The sequence below is a fragment of the Python bivittatus genome, unplaced genomic scaffold (assembly GCF_059951505.1).
Source record: "Python bivittatus isolate LINGU-HERP-01145 unplaced genomic scaffold, Pbiv_v1 ctg000220_np1212, whole genome shotgun sequence".
Taxonomy (NCBI): Eukaryota; Metazoa; Chordata; class Lepidosauria; order Squamata; family Pythonidae; genus Python; species Python bivittatus.
The window spans coordinates 1,398,372-1,418,303 of NW_028277048.1; the positions used below are offsets into that span (position 1 = coordinate 1,398,372).

At 40.5% G+C, this 19,932-nt stretch overlaps 1 protein-coding gene across 5 annotated transcripts; it reads right to left on the reverse strand.

Moving 5' to 3' along the window:
- Nucleotides 1-342: 342 nt before the first annotated feature.
- ATG4D (autophagy related 4D cysteine peptidase) lies at nt 343-19,199 on the reverse strand. Of its 5 annotated transcripts, none has more exons than XM_025167908.2 (14): nt 18,858-19,199; nt 15,422-15,508; nt 14,985-15,166; nt 14,454-14,507; nt 13,460-13,761; nt 10,741-10,824; nt 10,176-10,349; nt 9,402-9,735; nt 8,220-8,284; nt 7,944-8,092; nt 7,413-7,491; nt 6,147-6,223; nt 2,104-2,223; nt 343-1,691 (listed from the first exon to the last, which is right to left on the reverse strand). In XM_025167908.2, exons 5-14 carry the CDS (start codon nt 13,677-13,679, stop codon nt 1,509-1,511), a joined length of 1,485 nt encoding a protein of 494 aa, XP_025023676.1. In that variant the 5' UTR covers nt 13,680-13,761; nt 14,454-14,507; nt 14,985-15,166; nt 15,422-15,508; nt 18,858-19,199; the 3' UTR covers nt 343-1,508. The 5 variants fall into 5 exon arrangements, with proteins under 5 accessions (XP_025023676.1, XP_007430268.1, XP_087993716.1 ...); XM_007430206.3 differs by having other exon boundaries at nt 14,985-15,171; XM_088137590.1 differs by lacking the exon at nt 15,422-15,508 and having other exon boundaries at nt 14,985-15,171.
- Between the last annotated feature and the right edge of the window lie 733 nt (nt 19,200-19,932).

Below are 19,932 nucleotides of genomic sequence, written 5' to 3' on the forward strand. Positions count from 1 at the left end.
TGGTGTAGGAATTACAACAGTTTGCATATGTGCCTCCCACTTGTTGTGGGAGGCACATATGCAAACTGTTGTAATTCCTACACCATTCACCTGAGTTGGATGTACATACCCTCAAATTAAAGCTGACAGTCTGCAGTTAAGGCACATTGTGTTTGTTTCATTCCAAATCCATTGTGGTGGTGTATAGAGCCAAAGATGTTAGAATTGTGTCCCAATATTTCTGGACCTGACTGTATTTATGGGATACACTGGATAAACTGTATGACCATCTCAAGCTAATAATTCTACAAAAGACCCCAGACGAGCATTGTTTCCCAGACACAAACAGAGTTTGCTTGCCAATTTTCATAGAGAACTTTTATTGACTAAAAGAGGGGGTGTTGCCTCTGGAGGGAGGGATCTCTTTGCAGTAAACTTGTAAACTGCCAACACAGTATCCACAGGACAGGTCTGACTGTCTGCACCACACCTAAATTATGAAAAGCCATAGCTGACAAAAGGCAGGAGAGCATACAATATGCCCAACTGCCCAAATTGATAATCTAGTTCCAAGTGGGAAAAATGTAACAAGGAAGAGAAAGAACTCTGGTAACAGTACTGGGTGAGGATGGAGAGAATTCAAACATATCTGGCATGAAGTGCACCAATGGTGACTAACAGCCTTTTGTAACAACATCCAACCAGTATGCAAGGCTTTGCCCTGAGAGGATGACACTACAAGTTACACTAATTTTACCTGATGCCCACTTGAAATACTCCTTCACCTCTATGTGACAGGAAGCCCTTCAGTTCTTTGAACCCATGTTATAATAATACTGTTTATTCAAGCCAACACAAGACATCATCAGCCACTCGGCTCTATGCTTGTCTTGTTTTCCCCAATTCAGCTGCTGCAATGAATCGTTTGGAGAAATCCTCAGCCTTTAGCTGAAATTAACACAGGCTCTTCCCTCCATATACACAAAAATATATCTTAAAAACAGACCATGCTGTTCTGTTCCTTATCATCCTTATTATGATGATGGTAAGGCCTATAAGGGCTTATGAAACAAATCTAGAACTGGTGAAAAGGAAGCTCTTGTTTTCAGGCTGGCACTCTGTGTCAGCTGTTGAAGAGTCCTCATCATCTCAGTAGGAAAGACACATCTGAAGCTAACCCATAGTCTCCTTAATGATCCTCATCTGACTGTTCCCTTCAACTCAAAAAAAGGTCAAGGCTGTCATTTTAGTACCAAATGTCCTTTTCTTATATTCAGCAGGCTTATTCCAGTGTCATGACCTGTTAGCAGCCTAAAGGTAAGGGATAGGTCCCCCTAAGGTAATTTCTTTTTGCAGTGTCTCCCATAAGGAAGAGCTGAGGTTCAGCAGGTCAGAGAAGCAGAGACAACAGCTGTGACCCAGAACTTGTCTTTCCTGGACTTAGAGATGCAGCTCTGCTTCAAGCCTGCATTCTCTACATAAATAAAAAAATAAATAAGTAGGAGGTGGTGAGTCTGGCTAGCCAGCAATCATAAGACAACAAATTCCTCAGCTGAGGGCTTCTTTGTCCTGCTCCGTTTACTATGCCGTTGAACTTGCACTGTTTGGTGGGCAAAGTGGGCACACATCTCCTCCAAACCATATTCCCGAGCGCAGCCTTCCACAACTGAGAACATGGGATATTTTTCTTTGGCAGCTGCAGAGTTTAGGACCTGCAGTGGGAATGAAGAGTAATGAACTGGCACAATCCATTTACTTGCTATAAAATTCAGACAAGCAGGCTTGGTCTTAATTTCTACCAGCTTTGGATTTTGCTCCATTTCTGACTGGGGAAGAACAGTTCTTTTATAACTTGCAAAAATTACATGGAACTCACAATTTATGATGGAAGCTCCTGGTTTTCTAGTTCTCAAGAACCTTAAAACACTGGGTAATATGCTCTCACAAGCCTCCTTTTTAAAACTCTCGCCCCAAGCTTCCAGAGTTTAAAATTCTACAAATAAACACTTTGCGCTTGACTCCCCAAACTTCTGTCAAATTCTCACTTTAATCCAGAGTGAACATAATTCAGAGCATACCTTATGAAATAAGTGAACTATCACCCAGAAAAATATAATTCCTCACCTGAGTTAAGTCCAAGCAGAGATGTTGAAACTCCATTCTGTTACGTACATAGAACCCAATGGTACAACTGGGATCCACCTTTGTAAATGCTGTTTTTCGAGGGAAATTACAGTGGAAAGACTGGAAAAGAGTTAGCAATAGTGACATTAAGAAGAGTCTCCAATGATTAGACTACCTGTCTCTAGGGTCAACCTTCAATGAAGTCTAGAGCATTTCACCACAAACGGGAACTGTGGTGAAATATGATTGAGAACAAACATCATAAGCCTCAATGCCTCTTTCTCTAACTGTAAAGGAAAACAAATGGATGCTTTCAAAGCCAAATATACAGACCAGTACAATATATTAGACTGATACCAATGACATCTATTTGCTTTCAAGGTGATTTTCTTTTACTTTAAACATATGGAGTAGATCTTACATTTGAATCGCACTGTCTTATGAGAATTCAGCATGACTGAGAAACATGTTTCAAAGAGGAAAACTTAACCTGTGAAATTATTTTTAATCTCAAAAAAATAGTTTATATAGCTCTGCAGCTCATTAACATCGTTAAAACAATTATACTTAGTCTTCATGTTCATGAGAAGACCCTGGAATATTTATCTACAAACAAGTCCAGTTTTAGCTCACCTACCCACAACTTGTAAAAGTGACAGAGATCCCACTCTTATATTCATACTTTGAAGTATTAATACTATAGGGTCAGATTATGCCTGGAATTCACAATTCTGGTTTGGGAGATAAAATATTTTGCCATTTATTTTACTATTAATATGTGAAAAACAAAAGTCATACATTACAACAATAATATTTAATAATAAAATTAACAGAATACAACAACATTCAACAGAGTTATTTTTAAAATCACATTTTCATTTAGTATTGCAATGCATCCCATGTAGTACAGAAGATGACAAAATGTGGGCAGAACTATGCTACCATCAGATGGAAACAGATCTGATATCCTACAAGTACAAATCAAAGTCTCAGTGTCGAACTGGAAAGAAGTCACAGGATCACGGAAGGAATCTTGAAGGTCTTTTACTCTAACCTACTGCCCAGAGCAAGAATCCTCAGACTATCCCAGCCAAATGGCTGTCCACTTCCAGTGACAGAGCATCACGACTCCAGGAGGGAGGCTATTCCACTGCCTGATATCTCTTGTGGTCAGAAAATTGTACCTTGAGTTTGGATCTCTCTCTGCAAAGCTGCCACTTGCAAAACTTCCCCTCAGGGCCCATGGAGAACAAATCCACACCCTCTTTCCTGTAACATACCTCAAGTATTGGAAGACTGCTAATCACGCTTTTCCTCAGCCTTCTCTTCTTTGGATTAAACATACCCACTTCCTCTAACTATTCTTTGTAAGATTTAGCATCCAAGCCCCTCATTATCTTTGTTGCTCTTCTCTGAACTCTTTCCCGTTCCTCAGCATCCTTCTTATATACTGGACGCAGTATTCCATATAAAATCTGATCAGTGCAGCGTAGAATGGAATTATCACTTCCTATGATCTTAACATACTGCTGTTGATGGAGCCCAAGACTTCATTGGCTCTTTTGGCAGCTGCAGCACACTGGTGGGTCATGCTTAATCTGTGGTCTACCAAGACTTAGATCCTTTTCACAAGCACTACTGCCAAGCCAAGTACCACTTATCTTGTACTTGTGCACCTGCTTTTTCCTACCTAAGCAGAGAACCTTACATTTCCTGCCACTGAACAGCATTGAATACAACCCAATATTCAAGTCTATCAAGATATTTTTGAATCCTGAGCCTGTCTTCTGAGGTTTTAGCAATCTCCTTCACCCCTAGCATTGTGTCATCTAAAAATTTGCTGAACATCCCTTCTATCCTCGTTTAAATTATTAAAATATTAAAGAACACTAGGCCTCGGACAGAACCTAGAGAATCTTTTTTAGAGATTCCCAATCCTCCTGAACTGTTTTTCCCTTCAGAATTTCTATCCATGGAATCCTTCCTACTTTTTCCCTTAGCTTCCTGATATCAGCTTTTGGAAATCTAGGACACTAATCTGACTATCTTGTTCTCCTTGCCTACAATAATGGCAAATTCTAGGATCACCTGGTCCCCCTCTATCCCAAGGGTCCAATAATTGCCATTTCCTCAACTGTTTCTTCCCTCTTAATAAGTATTAAGTTCAGTGTAGCTGATCCACTAGTTTCCTCCTCCATCTTTTGGCCAATGAAGTTATCTATAAGGCACGTCAAGAACAAGTTGCTTGTTCCTACTTGTGTTCAGTTTGATTCCGATGTCGTCAAGGTAGCTGAAATCTCCCATTAGCACACCGGTATGTTTTCTGGATACTATGGTCATCTGATCTGTAAAGATTCCATCTAGATCTTCTGCTTGGTTGGGTGGCCTGTATGTTTCTTTTTCCATTAATATTCACCCAGATGTTTTCAAACAGGTTTTCACTCTTAGTAACATGAATTTCTATACAAGTGTAGTCATTCATATGTAATGTGCTCCCCCCGGGTCTGGTTTTTTGAACAAATTATATCCATCCAATACTGTATTCCATTCATAAATTCCATCTCATCAGGTATGTGTAATACCAACAGTGCCATATTTACTTCCTTGCCCCATACTACGTCCTCTAGTTTTCTCTGCATGCTCCCCATAATTTGTGCCCTTGAGTACAGCCCTTCTGCATCTTGTGATGTACTCCTGAGCACCCCTTCCTTTTTATCACTTCCTTATTTGTTGTAAAGTTAAGGACTCTGGACATTTTTTTTCAGGGTGGTTCTGGGTACTGATGCCCCCCCAGCCCAGATTTAGTTTAAAGCCTGCCTGATGACCTGAGTCTTCTAAACACACTCTTCTCAGTTTTTATGAGGTGTAAAGTACGGAGTGGTTCTGTTCTAGGCCCTGTGCTATTCAATGTATTTATAAACAACTTGGGTAAAGGTTTAGAAAACATAATGATCAAATTTGCATATAACACATAAGCAGAAACTTCAGAGGGTAGCATCAAGATTTAGGAGGATTTTAACAAGCTAGAACAACAGGAAGAAACCAGCAAGATGAATTTTAACAGGATAAATGCAAAATCCTCCATTTGGGTAGGAACAAACAAAAACATGACCAGAGAATGAGAGGGTAGAGTATAGAAATATTCCCAAGGGGAGAAGAGGGGGCTTACTTTACTTTTAAACCTGTAACAGATGTTATTCATTTTCATTAATTTCTAACTAATAGTGAACGAATAGTGAAGATAACTAATAGTAAAAATTCATTTTCACTAATGTGTGTCTTATTCCAAGCACATGTTTTGGGATCATACAAAAGTCTTACTCATCCAAACTGATACCTGCATTTGTGTGGCATCATAATTTGTGTGGATAACTTTAAAAACCTAGTTTCCTTTTCCTTTCTTCTAATAAAACAGCTGCCTAACTGACATTTTCTATTCTATTATTACAAAATTAAATAAATTTTAATTGTGGTGTTTTTTGGTAAAATAATGATTTACCATTCTGGAAGCAGAGTTTAGTATAAACTTATAAATACACCCTGTTATAAGCCATAATCCCTTAATAAACCTATCACACATATATAATCTTATAAAGCTTATAATTTAATGCCACATTTATGAAATTATATCTTGACCCATATAATGGCTTTTCTCTGTTGCTGAGAAGAGTCTGACAAGGATTGATGACTACATTAATGCATGTGTCTTAAACTTAAGGTCTGCTTTAATATTTACACTGCAATGCGTGTTCTCCTGGTTCTAAAAAAGGGCCTCAGCAATGACCTACAAATTCTTATTTTTTTGTCAGGTTGTAAGGATTTCTGGCCCTAGTAAAATCTGCTTTTCTTCTTCTCATGCCTGGATCCTACCTGCAGAAGCAATATGTATATTTTGGTTATAACAGCCTAGGAAAAATACTTCGTTCAATATGAGTCTTATTCCTAACACTGGATTGTTTTTAGAGTTCTAATTGGGTTTTTTTAATGGTTTTTCCCAACAAATTAGATTCCTGAAGTTCAAGGAGATATTGGTAAATGCTCACCTCCAGAGGAAAGTTCTCCTTAGTGGTATCCACAAAAGGCTGGCAGTAATGGGGGTCCAAGTATAACAGAGAGTCATCTAGGCAGCAAGAGAAGTGGGGGCAGAGATCAGCAATGCACCTAAGTATGACTCATCTTCTACTTGAAAAAATTGTGCTTGTCAAAAGAAGAAACATGGAGCATCCAACCTGCCCTTAGCTGTTTTTTCAACCAGTTGGTTCAGTGTGCAGATGGTTCACGTGCATCTTCTTTGAATGAAAGTCTGCTGCCTAACATGGTAGCAGTTTTAGAAATAGCAGCTTCTGGCTTTTTTCCCATTTACCAAGGACAATTCTGTATGTTGCTTTCCATTAGGGTAAATGACCAGTCAGAGCTACCTATATGCAGGACTATTCTCCTGCTACAGGGGACAACTACTGGCTTTTTAGCCAAGATCCATTCAGTGTACAAAATAACCTTCCTTCCTAGAAGATATGTTGCTGAAGGAAGTTCAGCAAATGAGAATTCATTTTATGTTACAACTGGCTTCCAAAAAACTGCACATTTACTTCATTCTATATTGATCTTCCTTCAGACAAGAGCTACTTTATGCAGGGCCATATACATAGTTGGCATTTCACTGCCACCTCACTGACTTCAGATATCTGAATGCCAATGAAGGGAGACTTTTATTTTTACTGGCTTACTGTTTTTATTCGTTTAACTGCTTATTTTCATCACACAAAAAAGAATTTTTGGGGTATTACCATATAATAAATAAAAATGATGATTATATCAAGCCCTCTTGGAGCTATACTCATGGCTTGGTTGGAAAAAGTGAACTTCCTTATACTGGTTTGAGAAAGTAACAAGGATTGCCAGACACATGAGTAGCAGGATTGTGGGGTTAAATTTTAGTTGGTAACTTACCCAACACAGCTGAGTTTGCAGAATCGAACAGCAGGCATAAAACTCAGAATGTCATAATACAAACAGAAGTTTCAGTCCAATAGGATTAGAGTGATGTGTTTGAAACAATATTTAATAGCAAAAACATAAAATGTACTGTCACTTTTGTTGCTGTCACCTTGCTAATCATAGTTGAAAGTTTATACAGTTACAGAACTTACTATATTTTATGTTAAGAATTTGTGTTTAAATTTATTATTTACTGGTGATATAGCTTAGTGTAGAAGTTGGAAAAGCTGATTTGGCTTACATCGACCCGTTATTAGGAGGAAAAAAATAGAAGATTAGAGATTTCTGAGGCTCACAGTGAAATGGATTACCTTGATATCCAACAAAGTAGAGTGAGTGCTTTGGTTTCCCTCCAATGATCCCAATGCAGAAATCTAATTTCAACAGCTCCTGCAGGATAAGGGTTCAGAATTCAATAATCCCATCAAGTCCTAGCTCTTTCTACACTGAGATAATCAACCCACAGACCTTATCTATGATGACTAGGAGAGATTCTTCAACCACTTTGGATATAAGAGTATCTTGTGCAGGAAAAGACAATGTAAGTGGTAAAAGAACTTAGTTGGAAAATCTGATAGTTAAGTTCACTGCTGTTCCAGATTTGCTATTTCATAAGAGCAATTTCCTTGTCTTGGCTACATAGCTGGGCACACATACAACAGGGAGATTCCAGAACCCATCTCCTGCATTGTACAATTTTGCTTATAGAATAATTACAACTCAGAGACACAACCAATGTGTCCTCTTCCTCTTCATGCAATCAGCTGGAAAAAGAATGAGGCATCAGCATAGATTGCATGTGAACCCTAGAATCCCACTCTTTGCACCTGTTCTCAAGTCACCTTGATGCAGTCCACATAGGCAGGATTAAAAGTCTCTCCACCCAGCCGCATGGGCACCAGGATGATGACTGCTTTCCATTCTGCACCAGGATCCCATGGAGTCCTGCCCTCATTCTTGTTGGCTAGGTTTGCCACATCCCCTTTGTACACTATGGGGACACCAGAGAAGGGAATTCAGTCATAAACCATATGGACAATAGGCCAGCTAAGCCTTTGACTGTCCTGAGGCTTGAGCACAGGACAAACCTGCCCAACTCTCCCTTCTCCAAAGTTTACCTGTGCAGTCCTGAGATACATATACTACCAGATTGCCTGCTTCTGAAGAGCAGTCCACTGCTTTCCTACAGGGGCAAAATAGCACACTTCAGTGGAACATTATCCTGCCAATTTTTCACAGCTGAGAGTGTTGCCAATGGGAGGAGGGTGGGGAGTAAACAAATAGTAAACTTACTAATGGGAAAATACCCTTGCTGGGAAATAAGGAATTTGGGCTCAGTTTATGATAGCATAATGAGTCAGAAAAGCTTCCAAAATCCCATTACTGCCCCAATACATAAAGAAGGAGTGTAGAATCTTTTATCCTTCAGATATTACTGACCCACAACTCCCAGAAGATTGAATCAACATGGGTAATGGTGTGGGATGCCAGGAGCTCTAGTTTAACAGCATTTGGAAGGCCATAGGTTCCCCATTCCTAATATGAAGAATACATTTGGCCTGCAAGATGACAGCTCCCTAAAGATTCAGATGCCAAAAAAGGCACATGAGGTTTGCTTTTCTTTCCTTCTTCATAATTAATGATGCAATTCATCAAGGACAGGGAAGCCAGCAAAGTTCCATCATTATTCTTTTCACCAAAACTTGGAGAAGTCTCCTGCACTCTAAGCAGGCCTTTTAATGGTATGGTTCCAACAGATTCATTTAGTATTTTAGTTAACCATTCTGAAACCTTATGATTGCAGAGTTTGGTTACCCCTGGTTTTGTTATCAAAGCTGCCCAAAAATAAGAACATGGAGTATTCTTGGCAGACCACCTGACTCTCACATAGCTAGCCGAGAATATGATAAAATACTGAGATAATTAGGGGTGTGCAAAATGTTTGAATGTTAACCATTTGAAACACACTCTTTTTAATTTGAAACAGATTATTTCAGTCACTCTGGGAATACTCAAAACACTTCTAAAGTGATTGAACCAGCCTGTTTCAGATGCAAAGCAGCTATTTCAAAATTAGAAGTAATTATTTTGAACTCCAAGTGGGATATTTTCAATTAAAAATAGTCAAATTCAAAGTGTTCTGCACACAGCAATAAATTAACCTCCCAACTTCACTACGAACAAACAGACCAGAAAATCCACCCACAAAGATTCCTTCTGAGAAAGTGTTAATGATCCGCAAACCTACTCTTCCTCCTCTCTGTAATACAAATTCCTTCCGGTACCCCATTACCACTCACCTGAGGATGTGGGCAGTAACAGAAGGGCCATACCAATCTCCAGCTTTCTTCCCTGAATTACGCCCAAGATCAATTAGTTGGTGGATCCCAAAGGGTGCTTGTGGCTGATCTGCAAACCATGAGATAATCTTCCGGTGGTAGCACTCCTTCTCCAGTTCATCAGATCTGCAGGTGTGCCGAGGAGCCCACAACTCCCAGGGGCCCATGGTCCTATCAGTGGGGATGGATGAAGTTTGGTGCAGATGGGGGATGCTGGGACAGGGCAGGGAGGCAGCTTTCATGGGCTGCATATCTGTCAAATTGGGAGTGAGAAGGGCATCTGACCAGGTCCAGTCTGAAAAATGAAACACAAAACCAAGAAAGAGGAAAGGATAGCAAGCCATCCAATTTCCAAAAGCCCCCAGAAAGTAATTCATGTATCATTTATTCACTCAATAGCAAACAAACTGGAACAGACTGAATGTGTGGACACCATACTTGCTCAAGTTGGCTAAAAATTATAACCCACACTTTGTTTGGTGGAGGAATTTGGTGTCACAAACTGTAGGCTACTCACAATGTTTTTCTGTTATTATGCAGATGTCTTGTTTGTTGATTTATGAAAGATGGCAAGTGCAAAGAAGCTACTGAATTAGATGGCTCTTTAAGATCCTCCATGGGACAAGATGCAGACACGTGCATTTCAGATATTTCGCCTGCATGTCTTAGTACGAAGGCAGGAGGAACAAAGAGCCCCTCCTCAAGTGCCTTGCCACATATAGCCTTGCCACTCACCTTTGCTAAGAAAATGGATAAGGAGACCCTGAGCAAGCAGCATCTGCCCACTGCGCAACATACAGCCCCAGCCACAGTCAGTGGTCCATGTAGTGCCTTCGAGCTGCTGAAAATCTCGGCGGTAAGTCAGCCAGATGCGAGAGGCAAAGTCTTTCTGGAAGCGCTCCACGTCCTCTTCAAGGCAAAACAAATTCAGTCAGGTAGATGTCCTCTGTGGCAGAGGGCACCATTCTTTATCACGCCTCCAAGAAGCCCAAAGACAAGAGGATTCTTTCACACAAACTAAAGCTGCAGGAAATCTCAGCAAATGCTCTACGAAGTATAAGGCAAGACAGAAAGGTTATAAAGGGCTAGCATAAAAAAGCTTCCAGGCCTTGATGAAGCCAGGTACTTCTGTCTGTGGTCCTGACAATCTTCTAAAAAGTGGCAACATCCATTAATGTGGATAGACAGACTGTACACCAAGTTGCTGAGATTTGGTTTCTTGGAGAAGAGGAGGTGCAGCCAAACAAAACTGCAGCTAAGTTCTGAGAAGACCCTCCACTGTTGCATCAAAGCTACTCACCCTCTTGTCCAAAGTGATAGACGTGTCCAAACAGGTGGACTGGGGAAAGCTTGCTGAAATTGGTTTTGGTCCTAACAGTCCAACCTGGGAAGAAAAAGGAACAGGAAGCCCGATCACAGATCATGTGATACATCAAGTTTACAGCAACCGGGCCATCCCTTTTTTTCTTATGGAAGTTACTGAGGGAATATGTTACCTAGCTTCCAATTTTCCAACAGTACATAATCTTCACTTGCACAAATGCATGACAGCTGCAGAGGAACGATCCTCTGCGCACAGCCCTTTCCTTCTCATTACCTAATCTCTTTTGTCATTGAGGCAATCAAGGGAAAAAAAACAAAAGAAGTTTCAGAGCAGGAATCCTCCAAATATATCCTAATTAACAGGGAGTGGGGGGGGGGCTCTGACAAAAACACACATCAAATTCATCATTCACTGTGATGGACTGGAATGGAGGAAGGGGGGTGAAAACGGTGCTCTCTGAAAACAAAGCAACGCTCTGGAGATAAGCGGAGAAAGCTGGTGCATCCCTAAACATTCCAGAAGATAGTGAATAACTGTGCCTGGGAACTAGTGGTCAGTCTGAGAAGATTCCTGTAAACAGGCTCTGGCTAATAAACCTTGCTGATTGATCCTGCATGGTCTCCAGGAGTTCTTTGGGGTAGGCCTGACATACACGCACACATATATAAAAACAGCTAGCTCGACTCTTGCTGCTTAGAAAAGACACAACCATTTACAACTATGCAGTGACTGATAATACCTACACAGATGCTAAGAAAAGTGAAGGTAATTAACAAAAGAGATGGACGCAAACCCCTCTACCATTCTAATCAATGAGAAAGTGAGTTCAAAACAATGGCCTAATGTTTTGCTTGTCGTAAGATTACAGAAAACCAGGATGAGAAAGGAGATGAAGGACAGATACACAATGATAAAAAATAGGCATTATTTCAGAGTAGAGAAAAATCAGTGATAAGATAATGTAAATTAAGGCATTCATATTGCTACAGATAGAACTTATGTCCTGAAGAAACTGATAAAAAAGTAACTTTCAATGATGAAATGCTTGAGTTCACAACTGCAGACCAAGCTAAAATATTTCTGCCAGTCATGCTAAATTTAAAGTCCAAATTCCATGTTTTAAGAGTAGTTCTGCTAATCTTTATGTTCTGGTGAGAGTTAAAAACAAACTTATCAAGCTTCCCCCAATCCAACCTTGACGAGCATGGAGTCTTATTCCAACTCCCTTGGAATAAGAAAGAAGTTGTTCTATAACACTCATATGAGGAGATAGCCAAAGTAATTATGGTCTTGTAACCTCAGCACAGAAGCAGTAAATGCAAAGAACCTTGAACAGTGGCCCTCCAGATGTTGCTGAAACCTCAGTAGTGTTGGCAAAGAGGAATGCTGGACATTGTTGTTCAGTAACATATGGAAGGCCAAATGAAATATATACACATCTATACACATATCAATGAATTGCTTTCGCTAAATCAGACCATGAATGTACACACACTCTCTATCACAAGTGCTCTTCAAGGAAATAATGGTGGGCAGTATGTCCTATCAGCTAGAGGTTACAAAAAAACAGCTTCACTACAACAGCTGATGTGGGGAGATCATTAAAAATAGGAACAGAATTTGTTCTCCTAATCAGATGATTTTCCCCAACCCATCCAAGTTTATTCATAAAACTACTTGCAATGATACAGTGTGCAGCTGCAATTACACTTCACACTAAGATAATGTGGTTTGTTTTTGTGTCAGCACATGGTGTAAGCCCAGCCATATGACTTACAAATCATAGTTTATGGTTTAGTGCTGTGTGAACATCAATAGTTTAAAGTAGCCTCAGGCAACTTTGGTTTTGCTCTTCATTGGGGGTACTACAACAATCATGACTGGCAATGTCAGAAGAGTGGGTAGACTGAAATTTTCAGACCAGGTTTCTGGATTTGGCTCTGTTTCAGGGTCATCTAAGTAGCAAAATGGAATTACAGGCTTAAACATCTTTTTTTTTCTCCTTTTAAAAATCCAAAACCTGGAAAATCTACCTGATTTTGGATACTTTCAGAGAGATTACAGAATACAATGGCTACAAAAGAGGTTTGAATTTTTTCTACAAGCCTTTAGAGGCAGACATGTCTCAGTATAAATGACAATCTTTATAGCTACCTAAGCTGTAAAACTGACATAATTTTTTTTAAATCTCTTCACATACACGTTTAGTAAATACATCAAGACAGTATTTTTTCATCTACTGTTTCAACATAATTAATAAATACACTTGGTACAAGAGCTAGACATTTATCACATACCAGATAACATGGCAAAATTCCATATCTCAAAATACCTCAAAATTTTGGAGGATTTATAGTACAGATAAACACTAGGCAACAAAAGTTGTTTCATGACACTACAATTCAAAGGCCAACAAAGAAGCCTCTAAAGGAGGCAAGACTCAAGCCAAAATTAATTAATTTTATAAGACTGAAATTTAAGAATAACATGGGTCTGATTTTAAAATCAAAGAATGTGTCAAGAATTTCACTGAGAATTCCAAGGGCATAAAAGAGAAAAGGAGAAATATGAAGTGCTTTATAGCCATTACATAGAATTTTTAAAATTTCGTCTCAAGATGAAGGCTTACCTTGGTAAGGATTAAACAGTGACAGGATCAGCCCATTCCCATGCAGTTTCTATAACCTGAACTCACCATATTTCATATTGTTCCAGGTAGAGAGGAGCTTGCTCTTGATCTTGTCCACTTCGTCAGGTTCACTATGCTGGCTGCAGGCAGCACTTCTTCTGGGGAAAAGCCCTGGGTAGCTCCCTCCCTGGCTGCTGGCTCGGGGATTAAAAAGTTGCCTTCCATCTGAGTGGCGCAACTCTTCGTGGCTTAAGTACTGCACTGAGGTGGGTGACACGGAATTCATTTAACAACTGAGATCAGTGGAGACTATGTCCTCTTTGAGGGGCTGAGATGAAACCTTCACGTGCATTGCCAGGGAAGCAGAACTACAAAATCAAAGACAAAAACATTAAGAAAGTTTCTGAAGAGGTTTAACAGCTCAAGATATAATTACTAAATATAAATATCTGCAAATATGTCTCATATTCAAATCATCCTCCCAACTATATCAAATCTCAAATCCTGCACAGATGTTTACTTCTCTGTGTCCAACTCAGTTAGATGGGGGGGAGGAAGAGGGAGGTTTCAAAGAATCCCAGATGACCATAAAGGCCAAACAATAAGGTAAGTGCTATAAACCACTCAACTTCTGTTGTTTAAGCAATTAATTTTCATTCCCTGTTAATAGCAGTTAAAAGACCATGTCTGTGCAAATCTTTGCACAAGACAAGGTCAGATATTTAAAAAACTTGGAACATGGGAAGGAAAAGAACCAGAGAAAAGTTCATGGTTCCTACAGCAATGCTTAAGACATTTATACCAAAAGTTTTAAAAAAATAATTCCAGAGAACGTGCAGTTCAGGAATAAGTTCTATCTTCACCTCTTCAGCTGAGCCTCGGGAAATAACTCATCTGTTCAACACTAATAAAAGCTAATTTAGGCAGGACAAGAAAATGAAAAAGCCATCATATTTTAAACCAAGTATTGCCAAACTTACTTCCTACTGAGTATCATCTCAGATTCTGGTTTACCCTCCCTGAAGCATATCCAGAAAGCAAGATTGCTTGTGTTGCCTACCTGGAGGAGCTTATAAGAAGAGGGAAGAAGAACGACCCGTTTCAAGTACAGTATCTTAAACATTAAAGTATCGGGAAAAGTAAAACAGAACAGTTGGCTTATTCCTCCCGCCCAAGAGTTAGCAGAAGCCAGGAAGACTTAACAGGGACAATTTCCGTGTCGGTGGGGATTCACACATCCCGCTCTGGAGAACCAGCAGGTACCCCCCCCCCCGGGCCTATGGTGCGTGCGGGGGGACAGGGGTCGTCGACTCCCAGTCTTGGCCCGCGGAGAGGCTGGCACCAGCTTAGCGGTCGCAAGGGAAGTGGTGAGCCCCCGGAGGGTCTCGCCTTGGGCGGGGGCTGCCTCTTCCCCCTCCCCGCGGCCCACTTGGCCCAACCCACAGCTCGCCCCGCCCCCACCTAACCCCGCCCCCCGCAACCAAAGCCAAGACCTGGCGCGCCCCGCAGCCTTCCCTCCCCCACGCAGTAACGCCCGGCCAGGAAGGTCTTGTCTCATCCTCCTTACCCAACCGGCACGGGCATAGGATACGAGAATATGGGACCGATCTCGGGCGTCTCGCCGCTCCTGTGGCCGCTACTCAATCCGCCATGAATGCCCAATTCCGCACTACCAGCAACAGCAATACCAACGCCGTCGGCGCCGCCATTTTAGACCCCGGAACAGGCTTTGGGCGGAAGTGCTTCATTGCCCTTAGACGGCGGCCGGAAATGCTATGCTTAAGCGGTAGGAAAAAAGAGAGAAGGTTGGGATGAAACAAGAGCTGCTTTGCTGCACAGGCGAGGCGCGCGGGGTTTTTCCGCGATATTCCTTTCTCCTAAATGCCTTTTCAGTCACGCTTTTCCTTCTGGCGTGAAGAGCATGATTTTTCAAGGCCCTTAAAGATCTGTTTCATCATCATCATCAACATCCTGTTTTACCCGCAAACGAAGGATTTCAGAAACTACAGTCGTTTCTCAATAACTTACTGGGCCGATCCAGGATTTCACATCAAGACTTAAGAGTTCAGCCTATGAATCCATCCACGTTTCTTCATCCATCCACGTTTCTTCTTGCTGTATGGTCGTGAAACGGTGAAAATCAGGATGTGCTGGAGGTCAAGACTAGGTCTACCAGATCTGAGCTGCAAAAATCCGGACGACCGTTGTAAAGAGTTGCAGTGATTCCTACTCTGTTGTTCGGATCTGTGCAGCCCAGATCTGGTAGTCTTGGTGGAGACAAGGGTTCTCCCTTTGCCTCCTCTCCTACAACAAAAATAACTTTGGGATGGAATAAGAGCCGCCTGATGTCCTAGATTATTCATTAGAAATTTAGCATTAGTGCTACTTGTTTATAGTGCCATTAGTGGACTTCGTATTAAAAGAGCGGGATAGTTTTTTTTTTTAAAAAGCTACTTGTGAAAAACTTTAAAAAACCCAACATTCTATAGTTAAAGTATGCATGCCCATATTGCTTTATGCCCCCTCCAATTAAGCTGAAACTGACTGCAACTAGGAGGTGTTGCACTCTAGAATATGCTTCTTCAGAATGGCACCCTGCTGTGCCCTTTCAGAGCTATTCCATTCTAATCTCACTCCTTCAACAAAGTTCTGCACAGTCAGTCAGTTGTTGGGTTGTTTTTATGTGTCCCCCCCCATCTCAGGTTTTTTCAAGGTATCTTGTGTTTTCCCAAGCCTGCTGATATTTCTATTTTGCATGGAGGTGCCATTTTACCTATATAAGGATGATTCTCAGGGGGGAAAAAGTTTTTGTAGATGAGTTTGAATAAGGATTAGAGAAGTTTCTTTAATTATATCTTACTGAGATTGGTGGGTTATTAATGCAAATTAATGCATTAAAGCAAAAATGCATTAATTTGCTACAATAGCTCCAGTTTGCCCTCTAATAGGATGATTCCTAAGGTCCTGCAAAGCTTATGTATTAAAATAATTTCTATTAAAACTTGTTCTAAGAAACATCTGATCAAGCTGATCTAGAAGGAGTTAATAAACTTGATTAGCTATTAAAAGATATACATCTCAGCAGCAAGGAAGAAGGCACACCCTTACACACCCCTAAATAGGGGTGTGTGGCTTGGATGTAGTTTAAATCCCTTTATTGACTTGTAAACTACATGTGTGGTTGCAAAAGATTAAAATGAATGCAGCCTTTTCATCAGTCATTTGGAATACAGGTAGGGTAGTCCCCAGGTTAAGAATGCCTGGTTTGAGGATGACCCGTAGTTAAGAATGGAGCCTATTGTAGCAAAATTTGAGTTAAATGCACAATGATTCAAGTTAAATACACAATACTACTTATACAGTATTATACAATAATACCGTTCTGGCTTACATATAAATTCAACTTAAGGACAGACCTTGGGAATGGAACTCATTCTTAAACTGGGGACTACCTGAACGTTTGGGCTCAGCCTAGAGTTCATCCTACTTTCCTTTAACAGCCTGTGGTCATTCCTGGTAATATCTAACTTCAACAGAGAATTCACATTTTCTGTGAATTCTTTCTTTCACTGCAGTTAGACAGAGTTTGTCATGTTTCCTAAAATCTCTGCTGTTTTTTTCTTATTTATACCACCTTTGCATTAACAGATCATTGAGATAGAACAATGTTGTATGTTTCCTTATCCAACCCTAATTAGTGGCAATTTAAATAAATCCTGATAGATTTTTAGTCCTGATATGGATGTTGGGCCTTATCTTAAATTCCTGAGGCTTCCCTAGCAGGTTATGTTGCTATTCAGAGAATGTCATACTCTTACTCTGCTTTACCTTTTTTTCCCCACACTCTCATTCCCCAGAGATGAGGATCTTTTCCCATTCAAGACTTCCTTTTCTTACTAGACCATTCTTTGGCTCTCGTCTGAACTGGCCCACATACTCAAAATATCTGTGGTCATCTGTTACTGTAGGTGGTTTTCTTCATTACCTCCTTCCCATTACTCAGTTATAAATGAACTTGTCCAGGAAACAGAAGGAATTCTATTAAATAACAAACCACATTACTGTATTCCATTTCGATCAAAGTTTCAGAACTTGTTTTTTTAGGTTTGTTGCTTGTCCTTTTACTACTCCTATGCCAGATGCTTATCTGAGTACTTTTAAAAGAAGCAAGAAATCAGTCATTATTATTACCAAGAGTAATACATAAGGGCCCAACTCTAATAGTCAGACCATCAAATGGTCCTGCAGTTTGACAACAGAAGCAGTGTGGTATATTGGTTACGGTGTTGGATCAGGAGTGGGAAGATTCAGGTTTTAGTCCACCTCAGCCATGGAAGCTTATGGGGGACTTTGGACCAAACATTCTCTTTTTGGAGAAAAAATGGGAATTAGCTTCTGAATGAAAGGCAGGATGTAAATCTAATAAATAGATAGAGCTTGTCCTTTGTTCTTCTGCCCTTTGCTTCTCATTGGATTTTTTCCCCGTGAACGAACAAAATGTGCCCCACTCAATTCCCCTGCTGCCCCATTCCAATCTGGAAAGTATTATCTGACAGTTATATCCAGATCACATTTGCCAGACTTCTTTTTATGCTTGCTGATTTTTAAGGGCAGCAGAGATGATAAGGGAATGAGTTGGAATGTTTTGATATCATGTTTACGGTTAAAACCAGATACGTAGTCCAGAAAAATCGTATGTTGAAATTCTGCCAGAAAGTTGGAGGCTATAATTAAATCCAGAGTTGGGAATGAATATTGACCCCATGAATTATTTGAACATTTTTCAAGGAGAAGTCTCTTATTTCATGCGGTTTGGAGGAACTTACTTTTTTTTGTGACTGACTCAATATCTCCAAACAGCTTCCAGAGCTAGAATAATGTTAGAACTCAGTGGCGTCAGTCCATGAAGCTATCAATACCTCCTAGTTACAATGACTAGGATGAAAGGCACTATGCCTAGAGGTTTTTGCTAGGGAACATGAGCAATAAGAGCCTATTTGCGGGCCTCCCGTAAGAAAGTCTGTGAAGGGGAAAATGCTAGATTATCTGGGTGTTTTGTCTGATCTAGCAGAGCCCTTTGTATGCTCTTACGACGCAAAGACCTCGTTCTCTGTTACATTATTTTGCTGCCTGCATATTACGTACTCTGAGCTACGGAGATAAAAATAGGACTATTGCTTTTTCCAATTTTGATTCTAGCATTTGAATAATTTATTTGAACTGGTTTTTGAGGTCTAGGATTCTTATATTATTAAGTCCATAAATAGGCTGATAGAAGAAGGAAAATTAATTCACAATGCCATGCAGATATATTTATATTTATTTATTTATGCAATTTCTATAGCCACCCATCATTGTTTTAATGTATGATAATCCTTGGAATGGGATGCGTGAGACAGAGAAGACTCAGCAAGAAAACAAACCTTCCCCATGATGTCAGTGAAATAAATCATAGTGCAGTTACCTCTTTTGGTTTCCAGGGGTCTCCTTTTTGCTTATTATTTTCTCTGCAAATGTTTCTATGTCCTCATTCCTCTGCTGCAAACAGTGTTTGGCTTTGTCCTTCAAGGTATATCGCAAGCTCTGTGACTCTGATGGCCCGTAGCTCTCTTCCTTTCAGAGTTCCCGGTAGAGTTAAGTGGACTTGTCAGGACGGGAGCTGCTTTGGTACTCTCGGAGCCAGGAAAAGCCGTTCTTCCCATTGCCTAAGCCAAAGTGCATTCCAGGAGCTGCGTCCTCCTAGTCTGTGGGTTGTTTGCTTTGGCACAATTCATGCAGTCTCTGAAAGGTCTTACTACATTGCCCTCTCCCAGAATCATGCTTGACAAATCATGTAGCAAAAATAAAATGACAGAGCTGTCTGACCTCCAAACTGGCCACAGAGCAGGGTAAGGAAAGGGAAGGAAAATGGCCATCTCAGATAATTCAGTTCTTCAGATTCTATGACACACCAATCGAGTCGGGAGGCGTAGGGAATATGTTCCCCTTCCCCAAGTATTTGCCAAAATCTACTTTGGAGGACTATTATTTTGGAGGATTGCAACATCGTTTCTTCAGGTTCACTTGGGAGTTGGGGTTCTAGTATGCTACAGATTCTCAGTGCAAAACTGAACATGCCAGTTGTTGGACAAAGCAAAAGCCTCTGGTCCACATGAACGCACATTCTGATGTCCACGCAGAATCTGAGCTGCTTTGCACTGTCATGGTAGGGTCTTTTATCTATTACATGTATTTATTACCCTTCCTCTAAGAAGTTCCAAGGCAACGTACTTGTGTCTCTCCTCTCCCCACTTCATTTTATCCTAATAACAATAACTTTGTGAGGTACCTCATGTTGAACAATAGTGACTGCATCAGAGTCAGCTAGGAGACTCCAACTCCTGTTCCAACCATTATACCACACTGACTCTTTTAACACCACTGGAAGCACAATTAGAATAATGGTTCTACAGGCTATTCTGTGTGCCCTCATGACAAGCTACTTTGGTTTATTGCACAAATACGGTGCCACAATCCTATTTCTATCCTGCATAATTCCT

Excerpts from the sequence above, each read along its gene's own strand:
- ATG4D (XM_088137590.1), bottom strand. The coding sequence starts at position 13,679 with ATGAATTCCGTGTCACCCACCTCAGTGCAGTACTTAAGCCACGAAGAG. Across the intron at positions 8,285-9,401 it reads GTTACTGCCCACATCCTCAG|GAAAGCAGTGGACTGCTCTT; the intron begins GTGAGTGGTAAT and ends TTGCCCCTGTAG. Across the intron at positions 8,093-8,219 it reads TGTATCTCAGGACTGCACAG|TGTACAAAGGGGATGTGGCA; the intron begins GTAAACTTTGGA and ends GTGTCCCCATAG.